General features: G+C 38.0%; 4 protein-coding genes across 4 annotated transcripts; 3 read left to right on the top strand and 1 right to left on the bottom strand.

The window, feature by feature from the left end:
* Positions 1-3,643: 3,643 nt before the first annotated feature.
* LOC116714318 (alcohol dehydrogenase class-3-like) lies at positions 3,644-11,139 on the bottom strand. The gene is made up of 9 exons (XM_032554810.1): positions 11,012-11,139; positions 9,278-9,379; positions 8,905-9,055; positions 8,710-8,797; positions 8,404-8,623; positions 4,683-4,946; positions 4,446-4,578; positions 4,205-4,343; positions 3,644-3,907 (listed from the first exon to the last, which is right to left on the bottom strand). The coding sequence occupies exons 1-9, from the start codon at positions 11,027-11,029 to the stop codon at positions 3,874-3,876; spliced, it is 1,149 nt and encodes a 382-aa protein (XP_032410701.1). The 5' UTR covers positions 11,030-11,139; the 3' UTR covers positions 3,644-3,873.
* An 8-nt stretch (positions 11,140-11,147) lies between these two features.
* On the top strand, positions 11,148-14,484 carry gar1 (GAR1 homolog, ribonucleoprotein). Its single transcript, XM_032554813.1, has 7 exons — positions 11,148-11,272; positions 11,482-11,658; positions 13,246-13,400; positions 13,499-13,558; positions 13,631-13,760; positions 13,873-13,995; positions 14,080-14,484. The coding sequence occupies exons 1-7, from the start codon at positions 11,152-11,154 to the stop codon at positions 14,088-14,090; spliced, it is 777 nt and encodes a 258-aa protein (XP_032410704.1). The 5' UTR covers positions 11,148-11,151; the 3' UTR covers positions 14,091-14,484.
* A 734-nt stretch (positions 14,485-15,218) lies between these two features.
* On the top strand, positions 15,219-19,758 carry LOC116714319 (alcohol dehydrogenase class-3). Its single transcript, XM_032554811.1, has 9 exons — positions 15,219-15,345; positions 15,858-15,959; positions 16,907-17,048; positions 17,117-17,204; positions 17,293-17,512; positions 18,745-19,005; positions 19,074-19,209; positions 19,288-19,426; positions 19,552-19,758. Exons 1-9 carry the CDS (start codon positions 15,328-15,330, stop codon positions 19,574-19,576), a joined length of 1,131 nt encoding a protein of 376 aa, XP_032410702.1. The 5' UTR covers positions 15,219-15,327; the 3' UTR covers positions 19,577-19,758.
* Positions 19,759-20,977: 1,219 nt separating this feature from the next.
* Positions 20,978-26,403, top strand: eif4ea (eukaryotic translation initiation factor 4ea). The gene is made up of 7 exons (XM_032554814.1): positions 20,978-21,060; positions 21,722-21,822; positions 22,105-22,200; positions 23,955-24,018; positions 24,184-24,297; positions 24,521-24,660; positions 25,378-26,403. Exons 1-7 carry the CDS (start codon positions 21,043-21,045, stop codon positions 25,490-25,492), a joined length of 648 nt encoding a protein of 215 aa, XP_032410705.1. The 5' UTR covers positions 20,978-21,042; the 3' UTR covers positions 25,493-26,403.
* Positions 26,404-26,697: the final 294 nt, after the last annotated feature.

Genomic DNA, 26,697 nt, shown 5'->3' with positions numbered 1-26,697 from the left:
TAATTTTATCTATTGTTTAGTGTTAGTGGAGCAAAGACTTTTGTTTAGTGAATTAGTGGTTAGTGAATCTAACTTTTGTTCTACTGGCAATAATTACTGCCGGCTTTAGTGCAAACATATATGGGACACTTGAAATCTAAGATTTAAATTTAAGATTTAAAGACCCAAAGGTCATTTAACCCACACAAAATTATGAATTACTATATTTACAGACATTATTGGCATGAAAAGTTGATTCCACCCAGATAAATGCAGCATAAATTATTAAACTCATGATGCTGAATTATAACTTTTAACCTTACTAGTAGTAACCATGTGCTGTAGATGCTCTTCTGTATGAATGCAACCAGAACATTTTTAAGTTCTTTTAAATCCCAGAAACTATTTAGAATTATAATTTAAATAACATTTTTAATCTCTTTTTAATTTAACATCCAGAATCATTCAGTGCAAATTTAAATGTTGACTCTTGATCAATAGAAATACACATTTAAATTTTTAAAATCCATATTCTGTGTGACCAACTAAACACTTGTGGAGTCCCAGGCAGCCACTTAGTTTGCTTGTGCTTTGGGCTGGCCCTAAAAAAAACTATTACAAAGGTTTGACCTGCAGCTGAAACCTTTGCTTTCTACTTATGAAGAATTAAGCATATTTTTTCAAGAAATTCTGCCACCTTGGAAGATTGTAAAAATATAGTGCAACCAAACATGACCTCTATAATAACATTTAACAGGGGAAAAAACATTTTCATTGCAGTTACAGCTCTGTTTAATCAGTTGACAGATAATACAGGTCAGACAAATTTTCTTGTTGCAATGTTGATCTGCAGAAGAGAAGACTGAAAACATTCATGTCACATACTCATAAAAAATCTTTAAAATAGTTCCTGGTTGAAACCATTACAGAGAAAAATCCAATGTTAATATTACTCTCCAGCAAATACACCTGTCCCTCTCCATGCTTGTTTGGTGGTTGGTGTTACTGAGGAAGAGCCAGAACATTGAAGCTGAGCTAACATCCCATAAAGCTTCTCAAATATAAATTTGTTGTTCATTTAAAACTCACGATACTTCCTTCTTGGGTTTCTGCTGCAGAGAAACCACTTTTAAATGAAATTTTATGTAGAACTAAATTGAATCAGGATGACACTAATTCCAGATTAAAAAGCAGGTTTACTGTACATTGAGAAAATATTCACACAGTTAAGCCCAAATGATTCACACCCCTGGGAGGTTTAAGTTTGAAGTAATCTCTTAATTTAACCTGCGTCTTTCTTCTGGCTGGAAGTAGCAGCTGAATCCGAGTCCAGACTTGAATCTGATAGAGAATCTGAGCAGGGAGCTAAAGATTAGGGTGATGGAATTGAGGCCTTTCAACCCCAAGGACATAAAGCTTAAAATACCAGTGGAAACATACAAAAAGCGGAAAAGCAAAGGGTTTGATTACTGTATTCCCTACGCAGATTTTCCATTCAATACTGAGGCAAAAATCATGTTCAAATTAATAAAATGCTATTTCCAAATTGTTTCTCCTTTTATATAATTTCATTCCTTACTAGAAACAAACTCTTTGGTAGAATAAAAATAAATCTAAACCTCTTGAATGTTTTTGTTTTACAATGTGCCACGTTTCAACCACAAATTTAATGAATTCAATTAAAATTTTATGTGATAAGACAACACCAGATAAGGAAGAAGAAAATGATAGATATTTATTCCTAACAAAAACCTGAAGCCTTTTGAAAAAAATCAAGTTTTAAGTTTTTGGCAAGTCACTCAAATCTCACGAGACCAACATTTAACTTTTTGGCCTAAATCTCAATGTGTTTGTGGAGGACAACTTACAACCCCCTCACTTCACAGTGCAGTGAATACACCATTCCCATAGCGGAACATAGTGATGGCAGCATTATGCTGTGGGGATGAATCCTGGAAGAAAACCAGCTAGAGGCTTCAGAAGACCTGAGACTGAAGTGGAGGTTCAGCTTCCAGCATGAAAAACACTGTGAACATATAGTGAGATATATTATTATGGGATGGTTTAGATTAAAGCAAAGTCCTGGGTACATATGGCCTAGTCAAAGTCCACACCTAAATTTATTGGGGAGCTGTGGCAAGACTTGTCTCAGATAATCTCCATCTGATGGAGCTTGAGCTGTTTTGGGAAGAAGAAAGTGAAATGTTTCAGTCTGTAAATGATTACAGTTGATAGGAACAAAGACAACCAGAGCTGCAGCTGAACCTGAAGTCAAAGCTGATCCTAAAAAGTCTCAACTCAAGACGATGAATCCATGTTTGCATTTTTTATTTGTAAAAATGCTTTAATTTTTTTCCAATCACTTCATAATTTTGCAATACTTTGTGTTGCTCCATTCCACAAAATCCCAATAAAATACATGTTCTAGTGTAGATAAATTACTTGTATAAATATCAGAGTTTGTGGTTGTAATGAAAAAAAATATTTAAGAATGATGAGCAGTTTTGAATATTATTTCTGTGGTATTGCCCTCAATAGTTGAAAATTTCAGCTAAATTAATGCTTTTTTTTTAAGATTTAAGATTTCATACCTCATACTGATTAATAAAACAACTTTATTGAAATCTAGATGTTGTGAAATACAAGGCAACACTTATGACCTTTTTCAACCAAACGCACTTTTATTTAAGTGTGTATTTACTCAATCTAACGCTGTTATTGATAAACATTTTCATTTCTTAATAAAAAGAAAGTGTAGAAATACACAAACATGAAATTTAAATGTCAAGCTTTTCCTTTTTCTGTTTCATTGGCAATATGTGGATAAAGTTGCAGAAACGTTGTGTGTCCTCTCTGAATCAGAAGAACTTTTGTGACAATTCAGATACATGGATTAAAAAAACCAAACTGGACTCATGGATTTTCCTTTTGGATATTTTTTCCCATAAAAGAGTCAGTGGTTCAGTCACATGGATGGGAAAAAGCAGCAGAAATCCGTGAGCATGTCCGACACGACGGTCCCCATCGCTCCAACACCTGCCTGGACTCGTCTCGCTCTTCCTTCCGCTGATTCGGTATCTCTATGCTTTTGCTCTCCACTTCCTACAAGTTTGCCTTAGTTTTGCATTTTAAGGTAAAACCAGGTCATCTAAACTGCAGTCTGTGATTAATGGCACCAGTAGAGGAACAAAGATGAAGAGAACAAATTTATTTTCAATTTTATAAAAAGAAGGTTTGGAAAATCATTTTAGCTGCCAAGTGCATTAATTTGATCCGAACAGACCTTCAATAAAACAAATTCTTTCGACAGCCATTTTGGTTCTTCCCTGTAAAGCATTCCCCAAACAACCTTTTGTCTTCTGTCCTGACAGCCCACAACTGTTTTCCTAACCGCTCAATATATATAATATTACCAAGGACGAAATCTGGTCAGCCTGACCACATGAAGCCGCCGTTCCTCACAGCTGAGGACAAATTCGGCCTCAGCTTTTGGTTCCCACAGCTTTTATCCCAGATTCCTGTCCAAGTTGGTGCAAAGCAACTTCAGAGTCATTGTAGCTGCCAACTGTGACAGATGTATAGAGAATATACCCCGACGCTGCTGCAGATGCTGCAGAATTAGAAATTACTTGCTTTGTTTCTTTAAATGAGAGACATTAGAGCATGGTGTTTGCATCAAGACTTTAATAAACTGCAGGAAAAACATAAAATAAAAGAAACTTCATAAATGGAAATGAGATAGGATGATTATAGGGACAAATGTTCAAGTTTTTTCTATGATACAATACTGCCACCTAGTGGGATTTATGGTAACTTGTTGCTAAAACTTGGATAAACCATAGATAGGGTAAAGTGAATTCTTCATGATGGACTCAGTTCTGGTGTGTCCTTCTGTCAGAAGTTTTCCAGACTGATGACGGTTCGGATACTAAACAAATAAAAACAGGAAGAACGATGAGGATAACTCAAGGTTTCCTTCTATAGAAGAAAATACATGACTGGAGTTACTAAAAAATAAACTACATGTTGCATTAAAAGAAAAAAAAAGATTTTATTGAGTTTTAAACTCATTCAGCTTTTTAAACTGAGTGTATTTCAGAAATGAACTGAACAGGAAGTAAAGATGTTGTGAGATTTGCTCAATGATTTAAGTCTAGCTCTGCTCTGTAGCTACCTAAACAGAGGAAACAACCACAAACTGAGTGAAAACTGAACAGCTTCTCACCTTTGACCATTCCTCAGCAGGTTGAAGGCGTCGTTGATCTGAGCCAGCGGGAGATTATGGCTGATAAATTCATCCAGCTTCAGCTTCTTCTGCATGTAATCCTCCACCAGTTGAGGAACATCCTTCACACTTTTCCAACCTTCACAACAAAAAAGTTTAATTAGGTCAGTTTCCAAAAGTGTTCACACCCATAGAAGTAAAACTACAAACCTAAAATACGGCTGGAATGTTTTGAACTGACCTCCAAAGTAAGTCCCCTTCAGGGTGCGCCCCATCAGGATCTTTATAACCTGGACGCTCATCGACTCCGTCTCTGTCCACCCAGCAATGACGCATGTCCCCCAGCCGTCTCTTGTGGACTCCAGTGCAGCACTCTAGAAACAGCAAAACAAGCCCAGTCTTTCATAAACTACATGGAAAACTTCAACCTCAAATCTTAGTTTTCTCATTAAAAAAAAAAAGAAGAAATGACATCCACCATGGTAACAGGGCTGCCAACACACTCTAGAGCATAGTCCACGCCCCCGTTGGTCTTCTCCACCAGAATGTCCTGGATGGGCTTGTTTCCATAATCTCTGGGGTTGATACACTCTGTCGCTCCAAACTCTCTGGCTTTCTGGAACTTGTCAGGGTTGATGTCGACTGCAATGATCCTTCTGGCCTTGGCCGCCTGGCAGCCCATAACGGCAGCCAGACCCACAGCTCCGAGCCCAAACACGGCACAGCAAGAGCCTTTCTCAACCTGGATGGAAACACAAAGATGGATGAAAAAGAAATTTAACTTCCATAAAAAAACAATAAGATATTGGACAAAAATTTGGACCAAAATACTCAACAGAAATTACCATATGTAACTTTACAGTAGCCATTAAAAATCATCTGGATTGAGGTAAAGTTGTTCAACAACTACATTTCTCAACAAGCATCAAAACTGGTTCGAATCGTATCGTGTTTCTAGACAGAAATGGGTTCAAACAGGGGCGGATCTACTGGGGTGGCATGGGGTTGCCACCCCAACTGACAGCCTTGCCACCCCCGCTGGCGACAATGAATTCAATAAATAGTTATTATGGCAAATCGGACATTAAGCGCATGAATTTCTTTCTTCCGGCAACATTGAATGCAACACCATGTAACCTGACACCTACTGCTAAGTAGCGGCATGTGCGAGAGAAGGACAGAGAGAGGCAGCAGATATACATGATATATGTATATGTATATGATATATATGGGTGGATGGATATTACTGGACTGGACGTTACGTGACTCATCCTGCGCCACTGCTGTCCATTGAGTCAGAAATATCGGTGGTCAGGAAAATACCACAATCACGCAAAGAATCTGACAAAAGGACGCAATATTTAGTGGTTAATTCAACCCAATGCAGCCATAGATAACAAGGTTCAAGGGTTTCAGGTGAGGAAAAAGTTTTAATTTAGAGAAAATATTGAAAAAGTGAGCAGTGAGTTAGTTATGCTAGCCTAACTGTTGCTAGCCTGTTATTGACGTTGATAACCTTAACATGCTGCGCAGTTTGGTGTGTTTTGGTTCCGTTGGCACTAAAAGAGGACAACCTGCTCAGCAAGTCATCAGCAGAGCAGCTGTTTAAATCAGCTAATCAACCGCTGCTGTGTTCAGGTGAAAATAAAAATATATTAATAATGACAATATAGACATCACGCCTGACAACATAATGTAACAGACTGGATGTTCTGTTTTGGTGTTTCCCTACCCTACCCTACTTTTTTGTGTGGGAAATGTTTGTTTTTGGTATTGATTCCCCTGATGGGATTGAACGTAATCTCTGCTTTATCTGCTCATTGAGCTGTTGTCTGTCGGTTGCCACGGCAACGGTGTAGCGTAATGCCGACACAGAGCGAGAAAAAGCAGAATATAAAAGGTTCTGTCCAGTTTTGTTCTCCACCTGTTTATCAGCTGCATTGTACCTTTATTGCGGCGCTGCAATTATTAAAAGTTAAACAAGCGACAAAAACTGAACTAATTCCCTCTGTTCGTAAAACGTGACGATATTTCTGACAGTCATCAAACTACAGCTCCTACAGTATTTAAAATAAAACGATAGACCAATATAAGGGAAAATCGCCCTTTCTTGACATAATTAACGGAAACCAAACTGTTTATAGATTTGTATCATGGAGAATTTATGTATCAAACATCAGTTTTCTCAGTTTTATTTTAAATCATATTTAATAGATATATCTCTGATAATAAATGATGGTGCTACTAATATTTTCTTGACAGATTTCTGCTCGTTCTGCATTGGATAAAAATGGTTTTCTGGACACAATGCATCACAAATAGGTACTGTCCAATCCAATAATACATATCAATTAGCAGGAGTATGAAAGACATAAAAATAATTAACTATACTACATTAAGAAATTATATGTAATCCTCAGTGCTACATGAAGCGCATTTTGAAACAATGCAAAATATTGTTAAAAACAATATTTTGCAACAAGTAAATTAAGTCCAGTGATAGGTCTGTGTAAACTAAATGTGAGAATGAGAGGTTTATATATATATATATACAGTGTGTGTTTTATACACACACACTGGTATATCCTGCCACCCCTGAAAAATCCTTGCCCGCCTCTTGCCACCCCATAGATATTTTTCTAGATCCGCCCGTGTTCAAATAAACTAAATTTTTGCATTGATACAATTTGGAAAGTGATGTAAGTGTACCAGAAGTGTCGATGCTGTGGGCTCTGCTATTCTGCTCACTGTATGCAGATGATGCAGTCATTTATGTAACTACAGCTACTCCTTATCAGGCTGCAGAATTATTAACTCAGCAGTTGGCTGCTTAATGTCAAAAACTGTTTCAATATGTTTTTCTTAAGATGGAAAAACACTGAAAGAGTTTAAAATGAAGATGAATCAAGAGGAAATTGAAGAAGTATCTATGTTGAAATATTTGGGGTTATCTGAGACTCACAGCTCAAGTTTGATGCTCATGTGAAGAAAATGTCTCAGACTATCAAGGCTAACTCTTTCCATTTGATAAGACATGTAGATCTACCAAAGCAGCTCAAAAACACATGTACACAATGATATTATCACATAGCTCACATTGCTTTACTGCTTGGGGACGGGCTTCAAAATCAGTCATGATTAATGTTATACAAGCAAACAATAAAAGTATTTGATCAGAAGCCAGTGAAGTGGTATCACCTGTAAATTCTTCCAAAATATAATTTACTGAATTTTAATGACTTTCTAAAAACAATATTTAAGTGGCCCATCAGGAACTCACTCACAGGATTTCAGTTATGAAAGATTTTATAAGATATGTTGTCAGACATGAGGTTTTTCTCTGAATCGCTAGCTGAAAAGAACACCACTGTGGTTCATGGAAAATTTGATCTCGATAAGGGTGTTTTATGTATTTTACTTGTGCAATCTAACTTGTCATTTTCTATTACTTCTTTATTTGTGTTATAATTTTTTGTATTCTTGGATCAAAAAGCCGAACCGAAGATGGGGCGGTGAATCAGTCTCTGGCTAGAAGCCAGTTGGACTGTCCCTTTAAACATAAATAAAAAAATAAAATAATAATATGAACAGTAATGCTCAGTGGTAATACCGCTTTGAACTCCTTTAAACAAGAATATTCGAAGGAAGCTCGGATGGTCTACTACCATCTTGTGGAGAATTTTCATAATAGCAACCATTCAATAAGAATGGTTGAAACCAAATTATGGTTTTTATATTTTTATTATGTAAAAATTCTGACTTTTAAATGAGTTCTTAGTCGTTTTTTTCTAACATAAATCCAGGAAAGAATGAAGAAAAAAGAAAGAAAGAAAGAAAGAAAAGGACAAAGTGCAAGGACAGAGCAGTAGAACTAAAGAAAGAAGAAAACTTGGGAAGAAATGAATAGGCAAAAAGAAAAAAGGGACAACACAAAAAGTAGGGAAAGTACAACAAAATAGGAGAGATGGAAAAATATAAGAAGCTAAGCAATGAAGAAAAGACAGAGGGACGGGCATAAGGGAAGAAGGAAGGACACAAGAAAGAGAGGAAAGGAATTTTCTATTGTCTATTTTCTTTTACCATACTTTTCCAAAGCTGGAAAACAATTAATTTACTTTTAAAGACTGTAAGGATCCCTGATTTGAGTTGGTGACCAATCAGCTTTAACTTGACCTAAACCAGGTAGTGTCAGTCCTCACCTTCCCGGTTTTAACAGCTGCACCGTAACCGGTGGAGACGCCGCAGCCCAGCAGGCAGACTTTTTCCAGCGGCGCCTTGGGGTCTATCTTCGCCAGAGACGTGTCAGGGACCACCGTGTACTGACAGAAGGAGCTGACACCCAGGAACTGATAGACCTGCTGACCTCTGCAAGATATTCTGCTCGTCCCGTCAGCCAAAACACCCGCTTGTGTGTTTTCCCTGTAAGTGACATAAAGATCAGAGTGTAATTAAAGTCTGTGGGGGAAACACCATGCATGCGACCGTGTGTGTGACTGAGAAATCACCAGTTCTTCTTGCAGAGGTTTGTTTTCTCACATTTACACTGGTCACACTCTTCACAAAACGGAAGAAAAAGAGGAATGACTTTATCCCCTGATGACAAAATGAAAGCAAAAACATTAAAAGAGGATATAATGGGCAAAAAGATTGCGTAAAACCAAAATCTGACTCAGATATTTGTGCGTTTTACTGCAAATTACCCGGTGCAAACTTGGTTACGTCTGGGCCAACACTCTCCACTACACCTGCCGCTTCATGGCCAAGAACCACAGGGAAAGGTCGGAGTTTCATTCCTCTTCCGGCCTCATTCAGGTATTCCCAGTCTGTGTGGCACACGCCTGAGGCAACAACCTGCAGAAACAAAACACTGAAATAACTGATCAGTTTCACAAAGAGGAAGCTGATGTTTTCCCCAGCATGATTATGAAACCGAGGCAGTAACAAGTTTTATCTTTCAGATATGTTTTTGCATAACTTTGAGATTATATTTTAATGACATACATCAAAGTTAGAATGAAAACCTCTAAAACTGCATCAGAAACTAATTCAAATGTGTGTGTGCAGTGTGTGTACCTTGATCCGGACTTCATGAGCCTTAGGAGGGGCAACATCCACTTTTTCAATAGAAAGAGGCTTCCTGGGCTCCCAAGCAATAGCTGCCATGCATCTGATTACCTGGAAAAAATTAAATATGCTAACTGAATTTCCTTGCCACACCCTGAAGCTATAGCGACTGAATGGGGAACAACCGGTGTGAAGGAAAAATTTAGTAACAATGTTTAAATAAATTTGAATGTACACTTTATGATGTTTCTATTAAAGGTTTGCACTCAGTTGCAGCTCAACAGGACATATGCTCTTCTGACCCTCCTCAAATAAGTGAAGAACAGGGTGTTCAGCAGTTAGAGATGTTAGACATGGCTAAGGTGATAAGCCTAGTTTGTAGAAGTTCAGTTACTAATATCTGTTTAGCCGAGAGGCTTTTTGGAGAAACGCCTAAAGTTGAGCTGTGAATGTGTATGCAACCCTGCTCAACTGAAACTTACAAATAAGTAACTTATAGATTTTTACCTGACACTTGAGCCAGGGGGTGTGACTAAGTAATGTGTGATGTATCCTATGTAAATGAGGGGATGTTCAGCCCCAAGTCAGAACTCATCTGATTCTCACTGAGATGTGAGCTTTGTATGTTTTTTTTTTCCATTTGCAAATGTTAATTAAAGCTGTGTTTGTTCTCTTTTATAGCTGAAGTTTGGTATCGAATTTTGTGCAACTTAACACCAGCAGTTGATGAAGTTCATATCAGACTTACACCAACCCTCAGTACAGGGATGTTTCACAGTTTTTAAACCTCTAGTTTAAAATCTGAAAAGATTGGATCACCCACAGATTTATAGGTCCAGCCCAACTACAAAAGAAGAAGTCAAACATAGACTGCATTATTGCTAAATGCAGTCTATGTTTTACAGTAGAAGCTCTATTAATTACAGGACGCTTTTAAAGGTTGCTTGATCTTTTGGACCAACACAGAACAGGTGCAATAAAAATATATATATATATATATATATATAAAAATAATATATAAATATATAAAAATAATATATATACAGTATATAATATATATATATATATATATATATATATATATATATATATATATATATATATATATATATATATATATATATATATAAAGGAGATCAAACATGGCTTGAATAAGTTTGACCTATAGATGGAAGAAAAATATTAATTTCCTGTAAAAACTGTTATTTAATTTAAAAATACTTTCTTTCTCCTAAAGGAAAATTAATTGTCGTAACTCAGATCTGAAGACTGTTGCTGTACAGAATCTCATACAGATTTGTATGACGTCTACAGGGCATCCTTCCTTCATCATTATAAACCTTGATAATGGTTTATAATTACAATTCATTATTCAATAAAGTATCTACTTTATTTATTGAATAATGAATAGTAAAGCGAATGAAGCATCTTAAAGTTTCCCCTCATCTGGACCAATGTTTTTACATCATATGGATGAAAAGCTTTAGTGTTTCATGAAGCTTCATCTCACCATGACTAATGCTAAATATGAAAGTGAAATAATCAAAGATTTTTTATTATTTTTGAAAATTCTTGAAAATTCCTAGACTCTTTGATTTATATCTCCATGGTGGACTCGTCTATAAGGGCACGTCGATCATGTGAAATAAATAGGAAGTCGCGAATCGGATGTAAACTTCTGCATCAGTGTCGGTAATTTATTTATTGCTGAAAGAAAAGAAAGACAAAATTGTGCTTTCTTACCTGTCCTGCTGTTGCCATTATTAAGTGAAAGGTAATCCTGGAAGTGAACAAATATTAGAAAAGAACCTGTTAGAAAAACTAGCACTTAACCAGCAGCAGCTGTCAAAAGAGAGGAAAATATTGTGCTTGCCCCTTTAAAGATGACGCCCAGGAGGTTTACGACACTTTCCGACACACTTTTGTTATGTTTACGGCAGCCTCTGGTCACACGTGTTGTCGCATGGAGATTAGAGTCGGTAGAGCGCTCAGCTAGTAATCCAAGTATGTGTTCTAATAAATATGCTTTAGATGTTTCGTTTTTATATTTTAAGTGATACTATAACATGTTTTTTAGTTTAATAATGTTGTATAGTGAGTGTGCGCGAGGAAGCTAATTAGTTATCAGGAGCTAATACTGTTAGCTCATGTGTTGATGCTACTGAGTTCAACTTCCAGTGTTTTACTTTGCTTCTCATTTCTTTCTATTTCAGACCTTCAAAGGAAAATGTCGTTCAGAGGCGGAGGTGGACGTGGTGGGGGTTTTAACAGAGGAGGTGGAGGTTTTAACCGAGGTGGGGGCTTCAGAGGCGGTGGAGGATTCGGCCGAGGTGGTGGAAGAGGCGGCTTCAACAGACAGCAGGACTACGGTCCTCCGGAGCGAGTTGTGGGTAAGATGAGTTCAACCAGCGGAGGCAGCAGAACTTTCAGTTGATTCATCAGGAGATTAGGTGGCACATTAGGACGGTTTTAAAACCTGAAGTTATGGGCTAATTCTGGTTGGTTTTATATTGAATTCAAAAATATTTTATTTATACCAAGGGAAATTAAATTAACTTATGTCATCCACGTATTTCCAGTTACTTGTGAATGGTGAGGTTGTGAGCAGGAAGATTTTCTGGTAGCAGTCAGTCTTGCAATGAACCTCTTCAGGTTCGTTGCAAGACCTGAAACAACAGCCTTCACCAACTGAAGACTTGCTGTGTGAAAGTCTGATGTTTGTGATGTCATGGTAACAGCTGAATATTCGGGCAGCAGAGCCGTTATTCACGAATATAACACTATCAGATGTTAAGCGCTATTAATTCACCTCATTTGCTTTTGCTGCTCCATGCATCCATTAAGCCTCCTTTTTAACCCCACTGGGTTTTGGGGTCAGAATTCAGCTATTATTTGAGCTTTTGATTGTTAATCATCTGTAGATTTGAAATTTTGAAAGGTGATGATTTCTGTGTAAACCTGAATGCCCTAAAGTGGAGCTGAAGTCAGATTCCCAGTTTTTGTGCATAAATTGGCCAATAAAGCTGATTCTGATTCAAAATAAATGCTAATGTAGTTTATTAGCATTTATATTCCAATGCTTTTGCATAGGAATGTCCTATAAAATATCTCTGAGATTTAATCTGTTTCATGACCATAAAATATAAAATGGTTTTGAAATGGAACTAAAAGTGGATAAAATGGCAACCTGCAGGTAGAGGCTAACAAACAGGTGACTGGCTTTGACTTGGTGCTGAAATGGAAGTGGGTGGAGGATGCAGGTGTAGGTGCTGTCATGTCAATTTGAACCTGCTGGAAACATGTTGTACGTGTGTGCTGACTGTGCTGGTGTCTCTGCAGATCTCTAAATACCTGGAGTGGCCATACCAAAGTTTGTCACTACATCACAATAGTACAATGTTGTCATAACTGTTGTTGTGACGGTAACCATAACTGTAACAAGAGTTGTGATTACTGTCACAATAACTTCACCAGGTCTGATCTGAGCAACAACAAGTTCTGGAGAAGATTGAATTAAATAAAAAAATAGTTTCTCTTGCAGCATAATAACCTCGACTGTTTTTGAGGTTAGAAAACATCTGAAGAGATTTAGTAAAACCTGCAGAACTCTAAACATTTCAGAAGTTTTTTTATTTCAGCCGTTATGTTTTGTTCACTGCTGCATAGATTTTCATCATTAGCCTTTATTATTTACCCTAAGCTGTTGATGCACAGAAACTGTATTTATGGAAAAGAATATAACTGCACATCATACAATTTAGATTTTATTTGTTAAATATTGCAAACCATGAATTTTTCTTTTCATTAATCAATTGTCCACCATTATCTTCTGGTCTGTCATGTAAAATAACAATAAAAAAATATGTGAATAATTTCCCAGGACATAAATGCTGCTGCAAGTAGCTGAATCTGTGGTGCAGATGTCTCTAGTTTTTAGATATTAATAATTTGATGTAACAATGACTTTGTCTCTGCAGCTCTGGGGGAATTCATGCACCCCTGTGAAGATGACATCGTGTGCAAGTGTACGACGGAGGAAAACAAAGTTCCTTACTTCAACGCTCCGGTCTACTTGGAAAACAAGGAGCAGATTGGGAAAGTGGACGAGATATTCGGCCAGCTCCGAGACTTTGTATCCTTTCTGTTGTCATGATTTTAGGCTCTGAACCCTCTGAGGATTTTCAGGTGATGCATCCAGGATTGGTTTCTTTCTTTAACCGATTCCTGCAGTATTTTTCAGTAAAGCTTTCTGAAAACATGAAAGCATCTTCGTTCAAGAAAATGCAGAAGGTAAAAACTCATTTCCAGACTGTGATTGATTCTTTTCCAGACTGAACTGATTCTAAATCCCTTCGGTTTTAGTTTTATATCGATCCGATGAAGCTGCTGCCGCTGCAGAGGTTCCTGCCAAGACCTCCAGGAGAAAAGGGGCCACCGAGGGGGGGTGGGAGAGGAGGAGGTAGAGGTGGAGGAAGAGGCGGTGGGCGTGGAGGTTGGTCTAGTCTGTCACATTCAATCATCTGTAGAATACTGGTGCTGCTATTTGGGTTTGTACATAATCAGGTCCATCATGTATGATTAGTTCCTGTTTTTGTTTCTATCAGGCGGTTTTAGAGGCGGGAGGGGAGGAGGATTTGGAGGAGGCGGCCGAGGAGGATTTGGAGGAGGCCGAGGAGGTGGAGGAGGCTTCAGGGGGAGAGGAGGAGGAGGAGGACGGGGATTCAGAGGTCAGAACTTCTCTCTGTACAGAATATTTGTCATCCTGTGTCAGAATGTCGCTGGGTGTCCTCATGGTTTGTTCTGATGTTCAGGTGGAAGATGAGCGCACTCTGCTGGCCTGGAGTCAACATCACATCGAACCTCCGACTAGAAGCTTTCAGTCTGCTGGATTCTGGCCTCACAGACTCATTAGGACTTTAACTGATGATGTTTTCTTCATCTGTTGTCTGGATGACTGATGGATTATATATATATTTTTTACCATTATTTAAAAGGTTCATGTGTTTGTTTCTGACACAGAGTTGACCCTTTTCTTCTAATATTCTGTGTTGATGGGGGAAAAATAATTCTAGGAAATGCTTTCATAAAACTTCGATGTGGTGATTTTTCTAATGTAGAGAAATCTAAGTTCATTCAGCATTGGCTGGAAACATTTTAATAGAAATATTTCATAAACTGAGTTTTTGTTAAAGGCCTTGATTAAAAGGTTTTCTGTCTGGGGGTGTTCTGTTTTTTTTTTTTTTTTTTTTTACATTTTGAAGGTTTTAAAACATAAGTGCAGGGATTTTTCCTTACCAGTAATATTTAGTAACAAGATATAAATAGAAGAGAGTGCAAAACAGTTGACAGATAATATACAATTTAGTTGCATGATTTGAATATTAGTGTAATTATCTGCATAATGTGTGACAATTGATTATGCACATGAATTGGTAATTAAAACACCTGCCATGGACAGAATGATTTGGGAGGAAATCAAATCTTCTGCTGGAAGCAGAACAGGTGAATATAAAGAGGTGAACAGACTCAGAGCAGAACATTTAAAAACAGTTTTATGTAACTCTGGATATTCACTTCCTGGAACCTCTTCAGTGTGCATCAAGTACAGTTGGATTGTTTTTAATGGGAAATGTTGAAACTAACGGAGGCAACGGAAGTAAATTCAAAACGAACAATATAGAACAAAAAGGAGCACAATCAAAACCACAAGGAAGTAAAGCAAAAAAGTTAGATTTTATTTTCATCCATTTGTTTTCTATTGTAAAACCCAGAGATTTCTTTTTTAGTAACAGTAAAAAATAAAGGTGGCTTTTAATTTAAATGGTCATAAAACATATTCTGGCTACCTTTTGGCTCAGGTCCAAATTTATGTAGATTCGTTGCGTCAAATATAAATTAACAGGCAGCGATGATTTATAAATTCTTCGACCCAGTTTTCGCTCCTTTGACCAAGCTGACGTCATACCCACGCTGAGCGTTCTCGCTTCTGATTGGCGGAAAGGTTGACTCCTTTACGGCTGCTCGGCATCCTCCGCCTCCTCGCTGCAGAAGGAACGGACATGGAGACAGCTGGGAAAGTAAGTTTCCACAAACTAAACCAGAAATATTTCGTATGCATTTTTACTCCGCGTGAAGAAAGAAGAGTGAACACTTTAAAAGTGTTCATGTTTATTTAGAGCTTGAAGTTCTGAGAGCCAAGATGGAGGTTTTTACAGAAACGTGTTGAATGAATCGCAACAAAGAATTTGGGTCTCCAAACTGAACAGCAGGGACCTTTGGCAGGTCGGTTCCAGCTGGTACTTTCAGGATTCCCCCGCTTCTGCTACTTGAACGTGGACTCCGTCTTTCCTCTGATTTAAACAAAAGTAATGCAATGAAAACAAAATTTAAAGTATTTCTCTGTTGGCGGTAAAATGAGCAGCGCTGTAAACTGCAGAGATTCAACTAAACTAAGCAGCAGCGAGAGGCTTCAGCAGGAAAATACAGGATCTCTGCACTGTGGGACCTTTGGCATGCACAGCATAGGAGGAGGTACTTGTTCTTGTTGCAACACCCAGTTATTGTTTAATTCTCTTTTTTTTTCCTGCAGGTGATCAAGTGCAAGGCAGCTGTTGCCTGGGAAGCAGGGAAGCCTCTCTCCATTGAGGAGGTGGAGGTTGCTCCACCCAAGGTTCACGAAGTTCGCATTAAGGTGAATTTTAATCTGATTTTAGCCTCATTTTCTAAAGTGGTGCATATTAAAGTAGCAATCCCTCTTGAATGAGCATTCTCATGCCATTTTTAGGCCCTTTGCTTTCATTCAAACCTGTCCAGTGTGTGGATTTTGATGTCAGGATAAATATGGAAAATGTTGTTCACGCGGAGTAAATTTCTGCCAAAAAACTCAGAAATGTTTTAGCTAATTTTAAATATTTACAAGAAAAATTTTGGTTATTGTCTGATATCCAGAAGTTGTAAAATAAGATTTTTTTTTCTATGATTCAATGCATACATTCATGATATTAAAACTATCATAAATTTACTTTATGATTTGCTATCATTAATTACTGACTTTATAATTTCTGACACTATAAAGTCTAAAATTACTGACAAAAATGCCAGAAGTTCTCTAAGAATAAAGTGTTTAATTTCTAAGTTGGGCTTCTGGATATTTTCCAAGGTGTAAGTGGAAGGTCCAGCCTCTTCCTCCATCAGAACCACACCTTCCAGATCCAGACTCACTTCGAACGCCTCAAACAGGATCCAGAATATCACCTGCTTTTTACTCATAAGCTCACAACCCAGCATGGAAACCCGTCTAAAATATGCTGATGCTTCAGGCTGCATCATTTCTGACATTTATCAAGTATTTTTATATTAAAGACCGCAGTTTGCATTTCAAGACTTTTTAAGCAGAATATTTCTTATTTCACTTTTTGTTGCTCTTTGAATTATTAAAGTACAGTATTATTTTTTATGGTCTTAACATTGGTTGCTACTCTAATGTTGTCACAACACACACACACTGAAGCTGTAAAAGAGTCATAAAGTTCTCCTAAATAATTTCTTTCCTACTGTAATGTAATCATTTGTTCTGTCCTTTAAGTTGGTTAATATTTGAAATATAAAAGGCTCATAATGTGCTGCTAAACTTCCTAGATTCTTGCTACCGGAGTTTGTCACACCGACGCTTACACCCTGAGTGGCAGTGACCCTGAGGGACTTTTCCCTGTCATCCTCGGACATGAAGGTGCTGGAACTGTGGAGAGCGTTGGCGAGGGCGTCACTAAGTTCAAACCAGGTAAGGAGCGGTGCATAAATATACATATCAGTGTTATTTGTGTTTCTAATTCAGTTATTCTCTCCCAGGTGATACTGTCATCCCTTTATATGTGCCTCAGTGTGGTGAATGCAAATTCTGCAAAAATCCGAAGACCAACCTGTGCCAGAAAATTAGGTGACATTTAAAACCACAAACCGAATGGAAACTCAGTCATTACAAAGAATGTCTCTTCATGCATCCACCATGTTCCTCCACCCTGCAGAGTCACCCAGGGTCAGGGTCTGCTCCCCGACAAGACGTCACGCTTCACCTGCAAAGGGCAGCAGGTGTTCCACTTCATGGGAACCAGCACCTTCTCTGAGTACACGGTGGTGGCCGACATCTCGCTGGCTAAGGTTAATGAGAAAGCTCCTCTGGATAAAGTCTGCCTTCTGGGATGTGGGATTTCCACGGGTTATGGTGCTGCTCTGAACACTGCCAAGGTGAGTCTCAGAGGTGGCTTATCAGGAAATAAAACGATTATTAATATTACTACTACTACTAGGATGCTCAAGGATGTTTTGCATATAAACACAGAAAGGAATAAAAAAAACTTAAAAGAAACAAACAAATTTTGAAATGTGAAAGCTTCCACATTTTCCTTGCTTAGATGTTTTCTTGCTAATAGATAATTGTCAAACAGTTGAAAATAGATGCAGTATTATTATTGCAGTTTATAGAATAATGCATTGCAGAATATAATTTAAACAAACCACAAGAAAATATCTTTATAAGGTTAAAAGAGTTAAAATTTAAGGTTCTTCAGCTGATTAGTTTTATAATGTGGACCAACAGTAAGCTGCTACTTTACCAAAGGATCATGTAAGTGGGTGCCAAGTGCTGGGCTTCTGGCTGAACTCTATTTATCCGGGTTTTTATTTCATGACGAACTGGATATACAGCTTTGATTTAAATACCAACTGAACAGTAAAATAAAATATAGAAAGTACTGGATCAGTGCTTCTGTATTCTGAAACCCCCAGATGGGCATTTCCACTCTGCCTGGCTCTGCTGGACGTTTCTTCCAGTTAAAGGGAAAGTTTTCCTTCTGCTGCCATTACAGGCAGATTCGGTTTTAGGAAATGGTGTTAGATAATTTTAAAATATAACCTGCTTTTTTTTCTTGTGCCATAAATGGAAATTGGTAGAGCAAAAACATTGACATTTAGAGAAAAACAACAAAAGTAAAACATTTGAAGGGATTTCACCATAAGGAAATGTTGAAAAAGTAGGAATGACTTTGGAATGGTGCGATACGGAAAAATTAAAAGGAAATTACTTGAGAAACTAAAATGTAGAAAATCTCATGGGAGCCAAATCAATTTTCAGAATATTGTATTTATTCTGATTCAAGCTGAAGTACCCAAGTGAAAATTTTAAAAACAATTTCTTGCAAATTTTCAAGTTCTCTTTCAACTACTGTGGCCCTGATATTTTGTTGCAGAATTATTCATAAAACAAATGCTTTATGCATATTTGATTCCCAGTTTTCATGCAGGTCTGATGTAGCCAACAGGTTGCAAAATGCCCAGAAACATTAAAATTTATATCTGTGGTGTAATGCAAGATTTCACCAACCAAAACAAGTGAATTTCCTGTCTACAAATAGACTAGTCAGATCATTATCCTATGATTTCAGCTATTAATTCTCAGAAATGTTGGCTCTGTCTCACAGGTCGAACCCGGTTCCACGTGCGCTGTGTTTGGACTCGGTGCCGTTGGCTTGGCTGCCATCATGGGCTGCAAGGTTGCTGGAGCAACCAGAATCATTGGTGTGGACATCAACCCCGACAAGTTTGACAAGGCCAAAGAGTTTGGAGCCACAGAGTTTGTGAACCCAAAGGATCTCAGCAGGCCCATCCAGGAGGTTCTGGTGGAGATGACCGACGGCGGCGTGGATTACTCGTTTGAATGCATTGGAAATGTGCAAATCATGGTGAGACGTTGTTACTGGTAGAGGTGAGATGATAAATGGATCGCAGAAACATGACCGTCTCTCCTCAGAGAGCTGCTCTGGAGGCGTGTCACAAAGGCTGGGGGGAGAGCGTCATCATCGGCGTGGCAGGAGCGGGACAGGAGATCTCCACCAGGCCGTTCCAGCTGGTGACGGGCAGAGTGTGGAGGGGCACGGCGTTCGGAGGTGGGGAACACTTCTGAACCTTTCTGATGAAGCTTCAGTCTGTAACTCTATCCCTCAACGAAGCTGTTGTTCCTCCAGGCTGGAAGAGTGTGGAGAGCGTTCCTAAACTGGTGGAAGAATACATGAATAAAAAGCTGAAGGTGGACGAGTTTGTTACTCACACTCTGCCGTTTGAGAAGATCAATGAAGCATTTGACCTGATGCATGCCGGAAAGAGGTAGAAAACCAATCATGCAAATCAGTCAGACCATTTTGCTATGGTTTTTGTTTTAATATCTTTAGTTTTCTTGCATTGTGCTTTGTCTACATCCTGATGCCTTTTCTGTTTGTTTTTGTTTGCAGCATCCGGAGCGTGCTGACTTTGTGATCTGCTTAAAACATTTGTCACATCCGGCCTTAAAGAATCTCCATCCCATTATAAGTTCCAGCACTTGCCTCTCCACACTTACTTGGATATAAATTCCAGTGTTTAGAAGAAGCTCTTTAAGAGCAGAACTGTTAAATCATGAACTGTTTTTAGAAAACCTTATTAAAACATTTAACTTGCTACTTTTGACTGATTTGTCTTTTAATGATGCATGGTCATTTTCTCACTTGATAAAAACAAGTTTGGTGCCTATTCTTAAAATGAAATGTATTTAATATTCAAAGATAAGTCTTCCTGAAGCTCACACACCATGCGTTGGGAGCACCTATACGTAGAAACTGAAAACTTACATTATTAAATGTAGAAATTGCGCCTTATCGTTATGCATCAAAAATGGAGGAACTGAAGCTGCAGCTTTCAGGTTAGATCCTCAGACAACCCACACATTTACTTCATAGAAAGGAATGAGATGTATAACATTTAGTTTGAGATGACATTGACACTGATATTAACTAGGTTCTAGTCATTACTAGACTCATTTATCCACTTCATTGTTAAAGTGAAACAGGAAATTGAAAGTTTAGAATGATTGAAGATCTTCATCATGTCTTTCTCTAAAAACTAAACTCATTTGGACTTTGCTCTGATGCCAGAAAACTCCATGTATCACTGAACAGACAGAATAGTGCAGACCATTTAGTCTGGAGGCAAGTGACTTTCTCCAAAGCAGCTTTTGCTCCAGGTTCTGCCAGATGGGCCCTCCCTTTCTGGCAGCCTTTGATTCAACAGATATACTTCTGGAGTAGATGGGTTCTGGGCTTTCCTGTGGGTTCATGAAGGCATCACAAATGCCTGTGGGTTCTGAAAGATTCAACTGAAAAACTCCAGAAGGTTATGGAGAAATGAAATCATTAATTATTGATAAAGTGTGTCAAACTTGTTAACCCATCTTTACCACCTGTTCTGTTAATTTAATCCCTGCAGGAAATGTGATTTGAGTTACATTTCCTGGTTCTCTAATATTAACAATTGAGGTTAGAAATTAATTCAATTATAATTTTCTGAAAGGAAACAACCCCTTCTCTTTATGAATGGATTACTGTTAATTAGCACAGCAACAAAGTGTCTTCAGTCAGAGGCTTCTTCAGAACCGCAGTGCTACTGACCACTACAGGAGCATCTGCAACTCTTTGAAGATTGAGTTACACATTTAATTTACCTCTAAATATTTTTTTTAACTGAAGTGAATAAGTATGTGCATATATTTACAAAATTCTACAATTTACAGTATCTTTTTAAATCTAATTCAATTTATTTAATATTTTTTCAAATAAACCATGCAGAATAATTTCTCAATGCATAACGTTTTTCTGATTGAGCCTTTGAGGTGATCTGCAAATCTGAGTGCGCATGCGCAGCCTGAAACTATTTTAACACGCCAAAAAGCAGAAAATTGACTCGGGAAGATGGCGACCGCTGTAATGGTGAGTCCCATACATCCCTGTTGTTTGCCGAAGCGGGCCATGTGGGCCGTGACAGGCCTGAAAAGAGAATTTATCCACCACTCAACACACATTCAGTGAAGGGAAAGTTAGCGGCGGTTCCGAACGGGAACCAGAGAAGCGGATAAAGGTCCAAACTCTGCCAGCTAGCTCGTTAGCTTCACATGAAGTTAGCGTCGCGGATCCAACAAGATAATTTCAATGGAGTTGTTCGGTTAAGTCACTGCTTGCTGAACTTGCTTTTACCAGAACTTACACCGAAGTTACGTTTGATTCGGTACCACACATCATAGATTTATTCGGACCGTTTAGAACAGTTGAGTCAGTGAATCAAACTGTTGCTGTTGGAATGAACGAGAACCCGGACTGGAGTAGGACGTTAACGTTTACGTCAGCTGGTTCTGCTCCTGGTGATGTTGGGTTAAAGCTCGGTTCCGTTACTTCTGGCAAGCAAAAGTTTTTTTCAACCAGAAATGTGTGGGGTTTTTAAATATTGAGTTTATTAATATTTGAAACGGAGGCTGACATGAGATGAACCCAGTCTGAAAGCTAGTTTCCTGTCCTGGTATCTTATCTATTTTTCCATCAGTTTAGCCATCCATTCCTTCTTTTTCTTTAAAAGCGTTTCTTTTCCTCCAAACAGACGAGTTCAGTTCCTGTTAATTCAGAAAAGGAGAACTGTGAGAAAACTCTTCAGAAGGTTGTGAGTCCTGAAGGTTACATCAAACATCCTTTACAAAATAGGCAAGTTCTTCTTTCATGTCTCTACTTCCAAATAAGTTTAAACACATTTTAAAAAAGTTTTTTATTAAGTTGTCAAGGTGTTCATTTTAATCCTCAACTTTGTGAGGTTTATCACCGGGGTATAAAGGTCTGTTTGCCTATTGCTGTGATTTATGACAGATCGTTTGAACATGACTGGTTTCAGCCCAGTATCCAACATGAAAGCTGCACAGATAAAGATTTATGCAGTCTCCAAACGCTGCATGCAGCCGTGCTTCTCTGAGGGTCTTCTTGTTTTTCCAGGTGGGCTCTCTGGTTCTTCAAAAATGACAAAAGCAAAACGTGGCAGGCCAACCTCCGGCTCATCTCCAAGTTCGACACCGTTGAAGACTTCTGGGCGTGAGTAGACTTATCGCTTCATAGAAGACCAGGCTCATTCTCAAGTCAATTCAAAACTCTGTTGAAGATGAATATTAAGAAGGTTCTGCATCAGATGTACATTCTCTATGTAATCTGATTGTTATCTGCTGGTGTATCTTTAGAAATTGAACTAAGGGAATTTTAATACCTCAGATTGTAATCACAAGAACAGTACATCAAAAGAGGTCACTGCTAAAGAAACTGGCTGTGCAGTATTCTTTATCTAAGACATATTGATGGATAGTTGAGTGGAAGGAAAAAGTCTACATGGAGCAAAGGTCTGAAGGAAAACCCAATATTTCATGTTTCTTTTTGACCAGCTTTATGGAAATGCTGACTCAATTTTATAGCAGCACCTTGATCTGGTCCACACTGCTAATAATACAAATACCTGCTTCAGTCACCATGGCATCACTCAATGCAGTTCATCTCAAGTTAACAGGGATGTTACCACATTCATGAAATAAAATCCTTTATTTACCAGAGGTTCAGAAAGTATTCAGATTTTCTACACAGTAAGTTGTGAAGTGTATATATTACACTTTAAGAGTAAAGTTTACACCAATCTAGAGAGCACTATCACAAATATCTGGAAAAAAAATTAAACATTACTTAAACATTGAGCTGGTCATGCTTACAGCATTGTCATCTCCAAAAAGCAAGGAAAAATTGTTAAGGGTTTTAACGGTCAATGAGAGAGATGGTGGGGGAGCAGCTATGCCATGTTTGCCCACCCCTAACGGCAGTTGAAAGGCAACCCCCATTAATATTTTCTTTCTGCATTTAAAATTTCTACATTGGAATGGATAAAGACTTTCATTGCATTATATTGACTATGACTGGGACTCTTAAGGCATTGTAAGTTGCGCTACAATAAGAACAATAAGTAACCGTGGAACTGCTAGCAGCTGGTGAGAGATTTCAACAGCAACCGGAGAGAGAGCGGGAGAGAAGGGCAAACAGAGCGGACACAACATGGAGGGAACTGAAAGTGCAGCTTTGAGGAAAAATAGTGGTGATATTGACAGTGTCTAACTGCCTTAGTTTAAAAAAATCCACTAGAACCGATAAATTTGTATATCTTCCTCAAGTGGACATTTAGCATTTCTAGTGGCACATTTATTAAAGTGCCACTATACGTATAACGTTTGTATACGTATAACTTTGGCCAAAGTTATACGTACAAACAAAACTGCCAGTGTACTTATCTGTGTTTATTGTTGTCCAAAAAGACATGTCTTGCATCACTCTGTCCACAAACTGGTTAGTCCCACCGAAAAATAACCGTTGTCTGCTTGTCTGAAGCATGCGCATTCAGAGTACGCCGCAACAGACACTCCTCTCCGTGCTTACACACCCTACGTAAAATACGAACCGTGAGGACTCAGTCACAAATACACACCGTGAGAGTTGGTGAGTTTACTATAAAACTCTTCACCAACACTGCAAAAATAACTGACACCAATAGGTGATGCTGTCCCAACACGGGAAGTGTTTCTAATTACTAATGAATTCTACAGTGTAAAAAGAACAACTGCATATTCAAACTCTGAAAAAGTAACACTTTTTTTGAATGAAAGCTTTTAGCCAGAGTGATCAAAATAAACAGGTTTAGAGTTCACCACTCTGTAATGACCGAAATATTTGTTTCAATTAAGTTGAATCAAGTAAAATTTTTGATGCATCTTTAGTTTAGGTGTCCACTTGATGAGAATATCGCCTCCTGTTGGCAGGTTGTATAATCACATCCAGCTGTCCAGTAACCTGATGTCTGGCTGTGACTATTCTCTGTTTAAGGTAAGGCTCACCTCTTACACCTTAACACAAGCATCTGATTCTCTGCGCTGTGATTTGTTTTTGACTATGGATTAAATTAAAGTATGAAGAATAATAAATGACCTTAAAGTATTTTACAGAGCTGGTTCCCTGTCTGATCTGTTCTGGGTTTGTATTTGACCACAGGACGGGATCGAACCCATGTGGGAGGACGAGCGGAACCGACGAGGCGGCCGCTGGCTGATAACTTTGTCCAAACAGCAACGGAAAAGCGATCTGGACCGGTTCTGGTTAGAAACGGTATGCTGAGCTCTACTAAAACCATATTTAGTTTTCTTTTATGTTGGATTTGAGTCATGTTGAATATGAAGAAGTATAATCAGAAACATCACATCACTAATGTTTGAAGGTGAAATTATAATGATTTAACTTGACAAAACCTTTGTTGTGTGTTCCGCACTGTGAAAACGTCAGATACTGGTCTCCGGTAGAAACAGTTTAAATCCGTTTTGTCCTCCTGCAGCTCTTGTGTCTGGTGGGTGAAGCGTTTGACGACCATAGCGATGATGTTTGTGGCGCCGTCATTAACGTAAGAGCCAAAGGGGATAAAATCGCTATCTGGACGACAGACTTTGAAAACAAAGACGCCATCACACACATAGGGTGAGCTGCACAAACCACCATCTTGTTTCACTTGGCTTTCAGGTTTTCAATATTTCCAGTGGTAGAAATACTTCTGCTAATGTTCTAATAGTGCAACAAATTTTTTGTTTAGCATTTTTGCTAAGTTCTAAAACGTTTAGCAGTCTTAGCTTGCCCTTTAATAAATTTGTTCAAATTCCAAAGAGTTACTTTACTTGTAAACTTTCAGTTGAATAAATTTTGACATTTGTAAAGATTTAATTGATTGATAAGAATCCTACAAATGGACGTTTATATTTATGCTCTTATTTTAATTACGGACCAATTTCCTTTATTCATGTTTGTTTTGTTTTCTTTCAAAAAACTTTGAGCAAGTTGTGAGTATGCAACAAAAAATGATGAATACAGAATATCACAATACTTGAGTGAAGAAACAAACAGGATGTTTAACAAATGCAAAAATTCACAGAAATTGTTGAGAGCCTCATGTTCTCCACAGTGATGCCATGCAGCAAATGACATGTATTCTCTACCCAGAATGCATTGCTGTAGACTACATCCTGTAGATGTGCAGTAAACAGTTTAAAATTTGTTCTGTTTTTTTTTTCATGCTTCAATTCATGTCCTGATGCTTTTCGTTGCATTGCAGCAATACTCCTGATATTCAGCCATTTCAGAATAATATCCAGAGATTTTTTTAGCACCAGCTCATATTTGGCTACTTGTTTGTGCTTCTAGGCGAGTTTATAAGGAGAGGCTAGGCGTCCCACCAAAAGTGATCATTGGCTACCAGTCGCATGCCGATACGGCCACCAAGAGCGGTTCCACCACCAAAAACAAGTTTGTTGCCTGAGGACTCTGGATTCATCCACCACATGTTGTTTTCTGTCGTTTTGTTCCATGAATGTAACTGAGAAATTAATCTACAGGGTGAATGTTTTGCTTTTGTTTGACACCTGACCAAAGCTTTAGTTTGTGGAGAGAGTGCAATTCAAAAAGTACCACTTCTTTGGACACTTTATTTTGTGGCAGTTTCTGTTGTACAATTTGAATGAAATTTTAAAGGGGAATATAAAAAATAGTTTGGTTATGAATTACAACTATCTAATGATTGGAAACTTTGCTAAATTTGAGTTTAAGTTTTGCTCGGGTCCAATAAAAATCATTTATTTTACAATAGGAAAATGTTCAGTTTTGTAAAGTTAGTGATAAAATGTGACTTTGTCATCACTGGTGCATATTGGGTAACTGAACTCTTTTTATTAGAACTCATCTATGTTACATAAGTGTTCATTTTAAGCTCCTCCTTCAGAAGCAAAATACAGTTTCAATGGAGCTTGAAGTCAAACTTTGCATATGTCAACTGCAGAAAATAGAAATTCTAACCAGAACCACAAAAAGAAACCAGAAAATGAATCTTTTCTCTTCATCATCAAGCCACTCATACTTAGGTTTTTATAATATTCTTCAGTTCAGACGAAACATCTTCAGTTGTAGAGCACAGAGCTGCGATTTATCTTGAAGCCTCACTGTGTAAATGGAAAAGAGATGCTTTCAATGATTCTCTGACAGATTTAATCTGCAGTGAAAAATATAACATTTGTTTGAGGTAAATATTTTTTGAAACTAAAAGGTGCCTTTAGTGTTTAAACTCTGTTTGCATATTTTTATTTTACAACAAATGTAAAAAGAACCGATGTAAATAAATTGTACAGTGATATGTCCTCTCATAAGCAATGGAAATAAATATATTAAGTGGTGTAAGATGTTTCTGGGAAATCTTTAAATGTTTGTGGAATTGACCATATTTTCATTTATCTACATTATTCATTGTGGACAGAGTCCATCCAGCAATTTTAACCAGATTTAAGTCCATTTTCTCATGGACTTTTAGTCTGCCTTGATATCTTGATGCAGTCGTTCGGCTCTCCATGGCAGGACTTTCAATCTCCAGTCACTGAGCGCTGCTGATATGGAGCTTTTCAGTCTCTTTTCGGACATTTAGCCATTTGATGTCGGTGTTGGCCAGACGCTGACCCTCTGGGATTTGAGTTTGTA

This window comes from Xiphophorus hellerii, chromosome 23, assembly GCF_003331165.1.
Source record: "Xiphophorus hellerii strain 12219 chromosome 23, Xiphophorus_hellerii-4.1, whole genome shotgun sequence".
Classification (NCBI taxonomy): domain Eukaryota; kingdom Metazoa; phylum Chordata; class Actinopteri; order Cyprinodontiformes; family Poeciliidae; genus Xiphophorus; species Xiphophorus hellerii.
Note: the sequence above shows the minus strand (reverse complement) of the source record. Positions and strands in the feature narration are given on the sequence as shown.

Coding starts and splice junctions, on each gene's coding strand:
- LOC116714318 (XM_032554810.1), bottom strand. Junction 8,624..8,709: donor AACCTCTGCAAGAAGAACTG/GTGATTTCTCAG, acceptor TGTCACTTACAG/GGAAAACACACAAGCGGGTG. Junction 4,579..4,682: donor TTGGCAGCCCTGTTACCATG/GTGGATGTCATT, acceptor TGCTGTTTCTAG/AGTGCTGCACTGGAGTCCAC.
- gar1 (XM_032554813.1), top strand. CDS start 11,152: ATGACGCCCAGGAGGTTTACGACACTTTCCGACACACTTTTGTTATGT. Junction 13,401..13,498: donor TCGGCCAGCTCCGAGACTTT/GTATCCTTTCTG, acceptor CGATTCCTGCAG/TATTTTTCAGTAAAGCTTTC. Junction 13,559..13,630: donor CGTTCAAGAAAATGCAGAAG/GTAAAAACTCAT, acceptor CTTCGGTTTTAG/TTTTATATCGATCCGATGAA.
- LOC116714319 (XM_032554811.1), top strand. Junction 17,205..17,292: donor AACCTGTGCCAGAAAATTAG/GTGACATTTAAA, acceptor TCCACCCTGCAG/AGTCACCCAGGGTCAGGGTC. Junction 19,427..19,551: donor CTGATGCATGCCGGAAAGAG/GTAGAAAACCAA, acceptor TTTTGTTTGCAG/CATCCGGAGCGTGCTGACTT.
- eif4ea (XM_032554814.1), top strand. Junction 24,019..24,183: donor GTGACTATTCTCTGTTTAAG/GTAAGGCTCACC, acceptor ATTTGACCACAG/GACGGGATCGAACCCATGTG. Junction 24,298..24,520: donor ACCGGTTCTGGTTAGAAACG/GTATGCTGAGCT, acceptor GTCCTCCTGCAG/CTCTTGTGTCTGGTGGGTGA.